Source organism: Hipposideros armiger, unplaced genomic scaffold (assembly GCF_001890085.2).
Source record: "Hipposideros armiger isolate ML-2016 unplaced genomic scaffold, ASM189008v1 scaffold_646, whole genome shotgun sequence".
NCBI lineage: Eukaryota > Metazoa > Chordata > Mammalia > Chiroptera > Hipposideridae > Hipposideros > Hipposideros armiger.
In genome coordinates, this window is record NW_017731996.1 from 693133 (window position 1) to 704809 (window position 11677).

At 35.4% G+C, this 11677-nt stretch overlaps 1 protein-coding gene across 1 annotated transcript in view; it reads right to left on the bottom strand.

Annotated features, from left to right (window-relative positions):
• The window catches only part of TUT4 (terminal uridylyl transferase 4), a 117767-nt gene that overhangs the window by 71169 nt on the left and 34921 nt on the right, over positions 1-11677 (bottom strand). The window contains exons 2-3 of the mRNA XM_019625931.1: positions 10041-10923; positions 3386-3549 (exon numbers count right to left, since the gene is read on the bottom strand). Coding sequence (XP_019481476.1) covers positions 3386-3549; positions 10041-10830 — 954 coding nt within the window. The 5' untranslated portion in view covers positions 10831-10923. The remainder of the gene's footprint in view (positions 1-3385; positions 3550-10040; positions 10924-11677) is intronic.

Sequence of the window (11677 nt, forward strand, 5' to 3'; positions counted from 1 at the left end):
AAATGCTAAGGCCCTAATGCAAGAATCGGCCCAATATGTTGGAGAAACTGTAAAAAGGCTAGTATGACTAGAACAGAAAGGTAATGGGGTCCAGATCACAAGGCCCCTTGTAAGGATTCTGGCTTTTATTCTAAGTTTGAGAGGAAGGCATTGAAGGTTTCTGAGCAAAGAATTATAAGATCTAATCAATATTTTAAAGGAATCATTTGTGTTCTATATGAAGAACAGAAGCAGGAATTGCTTATTTGCCATTATGAGCATTCTGCAATAATCCAGAAGATGTTGGCTTGGTTCAAGGTAAGAGTGGCAAAAGAAGCAAGAAGGCTTGAATTCAGGAGTTGAAAGTATAAATGCAGAATACCTAAAGCCATGCATATCAATGAGGTCACTAGGGAGTCTTGAGATCCCTCATATGAATTTTTCAATTGTAAAATGTTAGCAAACAAGGATATATCTGGATTCCTTAAGTAAGAAAATTTTGATAAAACACTGAATAGGAAATCAGCAGGCCTGGGATGACATCTCAATTGACCTTGGATAAAACTCTAACACTGGAGCCTACTTCTGTGTCTTTAAAATAATAAAAATTGTCTTACCTGGTAAAATAATTCAATTCTACAAGTAGCTAATCTTTTAGTGCTTACTATACATCAGGCACTGGGCCAAGAACTTTACTTGTATTATCTTATTTAATCCTCATAACAGCCCAATGAGCTAGGTGTCATTTTTATCAACTCCCATTTTAATGATGAATAAATTGAGTTTTGAAGAGGTTAAATAACTTATCCAATAGAATTTAATCAGTAAGTGGCAGAGCTAGATCCAGTGACTCCAAAATCCATTCACTTAACTACTAAGCAAACTACCTCTAATTACTGACCAACTACTATGTGCAATGTACTGTATGAGACACAACAGAAAATAATAAAAAATGTTCTCACCATCATGAAGCTTCTAGTGTCAGGAGAGACAAATAAAAAATGTTTTAAAATTCTTTTATTATATTCGTATTTTATTTTGCCATTAAACAAACACACTAATAAATCTTTAAAGTTTCTGCAGACCAGCTAGAATAATGATTTTGAGGCATGGAAATTCTAAGTATTTAATGCTCCTAGTCAATATTTAATGCTTGCTAAAGGGAAGTTTACCCTTATGAGCTAATTGTTTAGATTTATTCCTTCTTTGGTACGGGTTAAAAATCTACATCATTACTTCTCAATTAGACAATCTATGGGTATACACTGTGAACCAAAGGACCTGATGAAATAAAAAACAAGTTAGTGGGGCAGCCGGTTAGATCACAGTGCTCATAACATCAAGGTTGCCAGTTCGATCCGCACATGGGCCACTGAGATGCACCCTCCACAACTAGATTGAAACAACTATTTGACTTGGAGCTGATAGGGCCTAGAAAAACACACTGTTCCCCAATTAAAAAGGGGGGGAAAAAAACAAGTTGGTAAAAATATTCTTAATGAGTGTCTAAAGTTGGTAAAGTGTTAAACAAGAGATTTTGGTGAGCATAAGAAACAAAGAGGTATCAGAAAGAAAAGGGATTATAGACATCTATGCTGATACTGACACACTGATTTTACATCATTGCTGTCTAAATTCAACAGTCCACAAAATGTTTTCCATGCTTCCAAGCTTTTCTTTTACCTCAGGCCACTCTTTCTTACTACCATCAAACATCCATTCCACCCAACTTCTTCCTTCTTCCAAGAACTGACCTTTTTTGCTTCATATACTGCATATCTTCCCATCCAGTTCCTTGCTTGTTTTTCTTGAAAACACATTTTTCACATTTCCTTTATAAATCCCATGTAATTTACCTACACCACCCTTCCGCAACCTATTTGGTCAACTCCTAGCCACTCCTTCAGACTCAGTTCCAAAATCACCTCCTTGAAGCATTCCCCAATTTTATGTCTCCTTACCCAACTCAAGTTGGTCATTGCTTTGTCCAAGATCCCATTTTCAAACAATATTGTTATTACTATTATTATTATTTGCTTACATGTTTTTCTCTAATTAGTAAATTCCTAGAAGAGCAGTATCATGTTTTTTTAAATGCCACACATACCCCAATTCAACTTTTTATCACCAGATCATGGCACATGAAAGCACTCAATATTTATTTTGACAATGCACAGATCCAGAATAGCTATTAATTCTAGGCTTAGGGAAGAAAAAGTGAGAGGCAAGATAAAACTAAGTAAAATAGCAAATTGCAAAAAAGACTTCTAAGTAGGATCTTGTGAGGCTAACTGCACTACCAACTCTCCTACATTAAGGGCCTCTACTCCTTGATATTCCTTTCTGTTTTCGTAGGGTGACTACTCTGTCATAAGCTCTATTAATAACCCAGGATTGCCTTCAATTTAGTTATACCTCATTTTTCTAAACTATACAAAATCAGACCATTTCTTTCTTTCCTTTATTATTTAATCTAGAATGATGACCTATTTCCTTATATGCATACTCACAAGTATCCCAAGTATCTATTTGTGAACTGATTAATTTATGGTTCTTTCCTTCAATACCTAGCAGTATTTTTATTGTTAAGGCTAGGAATGTAACCTAGAAAGACTTTCTAGGTTAAGAAATTAATTAGTACTCAGGAACAAGACACCATGACTAAAATAGTTCCTAATACACAGTAGATGTAAATACGGAAGAAAAAAGAGGAAATGGGAAGAAGAGAAAAAAGCAAGTGAAAGGAGGAAGTCGAGAACATCATTTAATATTTTCTATTTTACTTCTGTCACTCTAAATTGACTATTACCTTCTAATGGCCAGAAACTGTGCCATTTTCACCAATGTATTCCTAGTGCCTAGCATATTACCGAGAACATATGCTCTCAGGATCTATTTGATAAGTAAATAAATCAAGGGTCAGCAAACTTCTTCCATAAAGGGATAAAGTAACATTTTAGTAAACATTTTATGCTTTGGTAAACAGTAGATATTTTATGCTTTGCGGACCACATATTCCCTGTAGCAACTACTCAATCGTGGTAGCACAAAAGCTGCCGCAGACAATATGTAAACAAATAGGCATGGCTGTGTTCCAATAAAATTTTGTTTACAAAAACAAGAGGCTAGGTGTATTTTACCACAGCTTTAAAAAAAAATAAAAATGAGAGGGTAGGCCATAGTTTGTGAACCTCTGGGATGAATGAATGACGTCAGACTCATAGATGTAAGGATTTGCAGAACAACGGAAGGGAAAGGAGAAAAGAGAGACAAAGAAAGGAAAAGAGAAAAGGGAAGATGAATGCTATCTCTGCCTTAGGAAAAGAAGAAAAGAAGAGCTATGCTTGGGGAAGAAAAATTATGAAACACACATCTTCCTCCAAATTACTAAAACAACATAGTATACTTTTTCAAGTCGAAAGATGTGATCTCTTTCTAAGCGTTCTTCTGCTTGTTTCAAGCCTAGCCTCTGCTCAGGTGTCAATGTAGATTCATCTATCACAGTGGCATTTTCTAAATAGTCCATCTCTGAAGAATTTTCTTTATTAGAGTCATCATTCTTCATTTTACCTAGAAAAGGAAGCAATCACTTAGTTACCATTATCAGAACTAGTAAATCAAAAAAACAAGAACAAAACAAACTTAATGGAAAACATTCAATTTATACACACACAGAAAAAATATTATTTTCTTGGTTGTACAAGTTGGTATACCCATGTAAAATGTAAGTAAGAGATATACATGATATGAAAACTCACAAAGAAAAATCTACTTCATGGGTCAAATACCTGTCTTGTTTTTTCAACCTATCACAAGAGACAAATATAACCGACACTCACTACACAAGGCTAACATAACCATCTTGTAGAATCTCTGGAGTAATTGTAATAAAAAGCTCTTTTAAGTACCAAAGATTAGTCCCTGAACAAAAGTCACTGTGTGTAGTGACTTTATCACTATACACCAGCAGCTAAATGAACATACACACTCCAGACCACAAACCCACACCAGGCTCCTTCTTTGCTTTCATGTATATCTCCACTACATCAATATTTTTTTCTTTGCTACTCTGCCTCCTAACTAGACTGTAATGTCTTTAAGGAATAGACTATGTGCTTTCATCTTTGCATTTTCAACACCTAGCAAACGTGTACCTGGCATACAGCAGATTCCACCACCAGTGTGATGTTTTAAATACAAATTGAGTCATATTATCCCCTTGCTTAAAATACTTAAAAGGCTTTCAAAGAGTTCAAATAAAATTTAAACTCTCTACCATATTATACGCATCTATAAGCCTACATTCTACCCTAACACTTTTCACTTTATTCATATCCAACGTGCTAGAAAGGATCACCAATACTTCAAGTCTCAATGCCTTTACATATGCTGATCCCTTCACCATCAAAGTTCTCCCGACTTCAACTAGTAATGTTTACATGTAAAATTCAGCTTACGTGTCATGTTTCAGAAGACAGTTAATATTCTTTATATTCTACAATGGTACCTCTATTAGCCCACATTTGCATAGTAATATAATTTATATTCATTTATCTATCTTCTCCGTTAGGTGATGAATTCCTTGATGCCAATAACTAGGTCTTATTTAACTTTGTACCTTCAGATTTTAAAACAATACCTAGACCAGAGATGAAACAATAAAAGTGTGTTGAATAAATAAATTTGGATATGCCTAAAAGCACTTATAAAAGTAAATACTCACAGATAAAACAAATCTCTCCACTCTGCACTCAAAAGCCAACTACATACAACCCTGACAGTCAATTCTACTTTTTGATATCACTCATTTTCTGAACAAAGAAGAAATAGTGTGCCTCTGGAGGTGTCTCCTACCACAAGAGTACAGAATAAGAAGGCAAACTCTTATATAAAGATATTATTAAAACAGGATGCAAACATTAGGTGTCACTAGGTTAGCTAAGTGTTTTTTAAATTATTGTCAGGGGAACAGTGATGCACCATGAGCAATTTGCAACTGTGTCCTAATACTTGGAAAAATAATTTAGTTTTTTAGTAACAATTTTATGATGGAAATGTAAAAGAAAAGGTGAAATCCTAGTTTTAGTTCTACGTTTCATGCAAAAGGGTAGTAGTAAAGCAATATAATATTCTAACCTTCTCTTTTCAACTAACTTGACCTGCATTACACAGCAACTAACATCAGAAAATCCTGCAAAATTATCATTTCTGTTAATATGAAGAATTAGAGAAATCTGTATCTTTCTTTAAAAGTAAAAAATAAATGAAATTATTTAATTTTCTGAAATCAACATCAAAATTAATCGGGCAGAATTTCCCAAACTTTGTTCCATAGAACACTAGCTCCTTGAGATGTTAATATTCTCATAAAACAACAAGAGTTGAAAATAGGTATTCAAACAAAAACCTGTACATGAATGTTTAAATCAATACTAATAAGAAAGTCAAATGTGAAAACAACCCAAATGTCCATCACTGAATATATGGATAAACAAATGGGACATATTCATACAATGGAATATTATTCAGCTGTCTTAGTCAGTTCAGGTCGCCATAACAAAATACCATAGACTGAGTGGCTTAAACAACAGGAATTTGTTTTCTCACAGTTCTGGAGGCAGGCAAGTCCAAGATTAAGGTGCCGCAGGGTTGGTGTCTGATGAGAGCTCTCTCCTTGGATTGTAGACAGCCACCTTCTCACTGTGTCCTCACATGGCCTTTCCTTGGTGCACGCACCAAGAAATATATTCCTCTTTCTCTTCTTATAAGGCCTCCAATCCTATTGGATTAGGACCCCATCCCTATGTCCTCATGTAATCTTAACTACCTCCTAAAAGCTCTCATCTCCAAATACAATCACATTGGGAGTTAGGGCTTCAACATAGCAATTTTGAGGGGACCAAATTCAGTCTATAGCGTCAGCCTTATAAAAGGCAAGAAGTGATACTAGCCACAGTGTTGATAGATGGAAATTCTACAGATAGAAAGATCTGGCGAAATGATTTGCCCTCTTTTCTCCAGATTTTACTCTGACCACCTCAAAGTGAAATCAAACGACGTTGTGACCCTCTTCACAAAGGTACTCACGAATTTTACTGAAATGGAAAAATTCTCCCTAGAGGTGCATTTGGTTTCATAAAGTCTGGCTTCTATTGTAGTTCCAGCTCTGCTGGATGATATTTTCTAGAGGAATAGAGAACACATACTCTCCAGGATAAACCTAAGTCTTTTTTTTTTTTAACCAAACTCTAAGCCTTGGGGAAGAATTTGAAAGGTTCAGCAAATTGAAAATAAAGCTCAGAGGCCGGCCAAGTGGTGCATTGGTTAGGATTTGGCTTGAGACGCCAGCTCTGAGCAGCAGGACCCCGGTTTGGATCCCGCATGAGGGACAGTGACGCTGCGCCCTCTACAGCTAAGATGGTGAACAACAGCTCCACCTGGAGCTGGGCTGTGTGAGTCGCCGATAACAGCATAGGCTGCAGTGGGACTGGCCGGCAGGGGGAGTCAGCTTTCGTAAGCTGCCGTCCAATAGCTGGCGAGAGACTGCCTCACCCGGGGAAGAGCGCAATGATAATACCAACATGGGCCAGTGAAGCGACGTCCTCCACAACTGGAGTGAAGAACCAAATAAAAAAACAAAACAAAAAAAAACCCCAGCAACTTGTCTGTTCTCCTTCCCCCAATTCCCCAATAAAATCTTTTAAAAAAAAAAAATTCTAAATAAAAACTTGAAATACATTCTTTGATTAAAAAAAAATCCATACACAAAGGCCACAAATTATTGTATGACTCTACTTATATAAAATAGGCAAATCTATATAGAGAAAAAGAAGATTAGTGGTTGGCAGTGGCTAGAAGGAAGTAATGATCAGTAATTGCTAATGAATATGCAGTTTCTCTTGGGGGGGTAATAAAAATATTCAGGAATTAAAACAGTGGCAATGTCTACATGACTTTGTGACTATACTAAAAAAACCACTAAATTGTGTATTTTTAAAAGATAAATTTTATGGCAGTGAAAAATACCTCAACAAAACTATTATACAAAAAGGTAAATCAAAAAATTAAAAATCTGAGGCCGGCCGAGTGGCTCAGTTGGTTAAGAGCTCGCTCAGTAGTGCGAGCTCTGAGCAACAGCAGTTTGAGTTCTGGCTTGAGCTGAGCTGCCATTGAGCTGCCAACAGGTGGCAGGAAGGCTCAGCTAAAAAAAAAATTTTTTTTTTTAATTTAAAAATATGATAGTAAGGACTATGGAAAAAAATCAAACAGGTAAAAGGAACAAGGAGTGTCAGGGGTGGAGGTGAGGGTTGTAAGGTTTAGATAAGTGACCCAGCAAAAGCCTCACTGAAAAGGTAAAGGAGTTAAGAGAGCTAGCCATAAGAACATCTGGGAAAAGAGTGTTCTCCCAGAAAAAGGTAAATGTGAAGGCCATCAGGTGGACATTTACGTTCACATCTGAGGAATTGCAAGGAAACTATGCAGTTGGAACACACAGAGATGAAGTGTTAAAATAGATGAATGAGGGCAGAGAAGTGGAGGAGTGCCACAGATGATGCAGGACCCTCTAAGTCACTACAAGGACACTAGCTTTTACTCTGATGTATGGGGAACCACTGAAACATTTTGAACAATAGTAACATGATCTGAATAATTTTAACAGGATCATTTCAGCTGCTACTGAAAACACAATGAAGGGTTGTGTAAGTGAAAGTAAGGAGATGAGTTAGGTTATGCTGCTCAAAAGCATGATCCTGACCAATATCAACCTCATTAGGAGTTTGTTCGACATTTAGTAGTATCTCAGGCCCTATTCCAGACTTTCTAAATCAAAAACCTCTGGGAAAAGCCCAAGAATCTGAATTTTAATATGAATCCCAGAGGATTCATATGCATATTAAAGTTTGAGAAGCCAGATCTAACATACTCTCCCCTCAAATATTTACCAGGCTCACTCTCATCTCTTTCCTTCAAGTATTTGCTCAACTGTCACCTTCTCAGTGACAATTTAGATTTGAAAGACCACCACCAGACACTGTAGCATCATTCCCTATGACCTTTCCTATTTTATTTTTCTCATAAGATTTATAACTATCTAACTTATATACTTTTTTATTTACTGTGGTTATTGTCTGTCTCCTCCAAATAGAATATTAACTCCTTAAGAATGTTTTCTGTTTGGTTCACTGCTATATTCCTAGTGACTAGGTCAGTACCTGGCACACAGCAGACACCCCAAAAAATAATTACTGAATAAACAAATGGCAAAAGAAAGAATGGTAAAAGTGCTAGGTGGCAGCTAAAGATGGGCCTGAGATTAGTCCACTAATCTCAAGTGGGCCTCAAATTACTCAAATTTCTATAAAGCCTATTAAGTCCAAATAGACAACGATCCAGATATAAAGATTTTATTTTATTTTATTTAAAAGGAGCAATCTAGTGAGAAATAATTGATTCAAAGATTATTAATTTGGATTTTTTTCATGATAAAAAAGTGCTAAACAATTATATATGAAAATGACTTCTGGAAGATATACATATTAAAGAGAATTCTTTAAAACATGAGAAGCATTTATTTATGAAATATGATTTTTATGCAGTACTATAAATCATTCTTATTAATTTATTAAACCAAGTCTCTCAAAAGGACCTCTACTTGGTCTACCAATACTAACTTCCTTAAGTAGTTCAGCTTGTTCTCCATGTTAACAAATAACGAACGAAACTGCATTTAACTGGAGAAATAATAATAATAAAGGATACTCATTACCACCATATGCCTACTTTATGTCAGGCACTACATAAAACACTCTACTGGACTTAACCTTCACAACGCAGGCAGCATCATCTCTGCTTTTTCAAAAATTAGGAAAAAGAAATGTTTTAAAAGATAAGCAACTTCTGCAAGATTACAAAGTTATTAAGCGGGGAAGATGGGATTCAAAACCTATGCAATTTTACTCCAGAGCCCACATTCTTTGTTATCTCACTCTGTCACCTCATTTATTTTGTTAAAAATATGCTCTTTAAACCAGATTTTTCACTAATTCAAGTGATCAGACCCTTGTAACTGATCTTCTACACAAGTTATTTGCCAACTTCAATCATTCATGTACTATCATGTTTAGATCTGCCATATCTAAACTTTACCAGTACTATTATTTTCTCGATACTGGCTGTAAATTACTTTCTTTGGCCTTGGGCTAAGCCTTATCTATAAAATTATGGAGTTGTTGTTTTTCTTACACACCTAAAGATACCTCTATTAAATTTTTTTAAATGGTCGGTCAATATATCATCATCTGTGTACCAACTTAAATAAAAATAAGCTATTTCTGAACTCTTTACCAGTGTTTCTCAAAGTATGGTAAATAACAATTTAGAAATAGCTTTTTTTTTTTTTTTGGTCTATACATCAAGGAAAGGCTTTATTCTTCTAGCCACAGAAACGTTAGGAAAAAAGACTGCTGAGCAAAAAAATCATTAATTTAAACAAAATCAGAATTAAAGTACTCAAAAGACATGGATATTTATAAATAATTAATTAAAGCTCAGATCAAAATCCCTGAAGAAACACTGCTTCCAGTCTTGTTCCTGTCAAAGAATTTGCTACACTGTAGCCAAAAAGGTAAACATATGCATATTTATGATCATAGCACTAACTTTGCTTAAAACTTGTCAATGGCTTCTTAAAACACTCATAATAAAGTCCAAACTGTCTATAATGTCCTAAAAGGCCTTTTATTCTCCAATTCTTGTGTACTTTTCAGCTGCATCTTTTGCCACTTTCCCCCTCAGTTCCCTGTTCTACTCACACTGAATCTCAATCACACTTGTAGTCTAACATTTATATCATGCATACATTTTCTCAACCCAAAGTCTAAATCCCTCACATCATTTACACTCTCAACTCAAGTTTTAGGCACTGAACTAAATTACCACTTTATTTATCTGTATCATTCCCATTTAACTTGAGGTCTGGAGCTGTGGAATTTTTTTTTTCTGGTTTTCCATTGTAAACACGTTTACAATGTGACTTGTGGAATAATCTAATTTGTACTTACTCAAATCATCCGAAGTGTCTTCAACTCCTGAAGCGCTATCATCAGAATCACCAGTATTATCTGTACATGTTTGTTGCTTCTGAGGTCCTGGAGAGTTTTCCAGAGCAGATTTTTCTCCCTCTGTAACATCAATATTCACTTTATCCACAGAACTAAAGGAACTTGAATTTTTTTTTCCAATGTGATGTAATTCTGTCTGTCTCATGTTTTCTTTCAACCGTAAACTGGGCACCTTCTCTGCTTCTGCTGCTGAACTGGGAACTTTTTCTGACTTCATCTGCGAAATGGGTGCTTTTTCTGATTTCTTCTGTGAACTAAGTACCTTTTCTGCTACCATCGCCGGTGAACTGGGTGCCTTTTCTGTTTTCACTGGTGAATTAGTTGACTTTGGTGATTTTTCTGCTTTTGCCTGTAAACTGGATGCCTTTTCTACTTTTATCTGTGAAACAGGTACTTTTTCTGCTCTCACCGGGGAATTAGGTGACTTTTTTGTTTTGCAGTAACTTTGATCTCGAAGGACTAACCCCAAATCTTTAGGGCCTGGAACATTGGCAGCATTTACTTTACATGATTTAACTTCTGTTTTTTCTATACAAATATCATTTTGCTTATTTTTTTTATTACTATTCCTATTTGGAGAGCTAGTCCCAATTTCTTTTATGGATTTATCATTTCTGGGTTTCAAAGTTTGATTAGTTATAACTTTAACTGTTTTGCTTTCTTCAGAAAGAACACAAGCATTCTTCTTTGGTTCATGATTTTCATTTTTAGAGGTCTTAGACTCTTCCATTATTTGAAAACCTGCTTCTTTTCGATTGTGTTACTGTTAAATGGCAGATCTCCAGTAGTTTGAACTGCTTCAAATCCAGTTTAGGCAAGCAAACTATTGAATTAAAAAAAAAAGAAATTCTGTTATTTAAAATGCAAAAGTCATTTTTTAAATATTGGTGAGACATGAGAAAACTTTCAAAATTTGTTCTCAAAACTAAAGAAATAGTAAAAAAAAAAAAAAAGTTTAAAACTCTGAAACCTTTGAAAAAGAATTAAAACCCACTTAGTAAATAGCCAAATGCTCATAAAGAAGGTTCTAATGTAATTATGGTAAGATGTCATCAAAACAAGGAAACTTTAGAAGTAAAACATTTTATATTACTCAATAAGAATTTCAACTAAAAGGGAAATAATTGTGATGAACCACAATTAACACAAAAGGAAATGGAACAAAGAAAACACAAGAATTCCAATCTATATGCAACATAGGAAAAGAGTTTATAGAGCCTAAGCGGTAAAATCCTATCCACAGGCTTTCCTACTAAACAGTACCTATTTAAACCACTAACCTACTTCAAACTTGACTCTAAACATGGGTACACAATGTCAACAGGCTCTCTACATCTCTGTAGTATAAAGGAGTTTAATAAATTCTTCTGAGGTAAGAAAAATTTAAAATCCGACAGAAATCCAGAGTTAAAAAGTGATAGTTAGGGCCGGCCGAGTGGTGCGATGGTTAAGAACTGGCTTGGGACGCCAGAGGGCACCGGTTAGGATCCCACATATGAGGGCCAGTGACACTGCCCTCTACAGCTAAGATGCTGAACAACAGCTTAACCTGGAGCTGGGCTGCCGTGAGTTGCTGG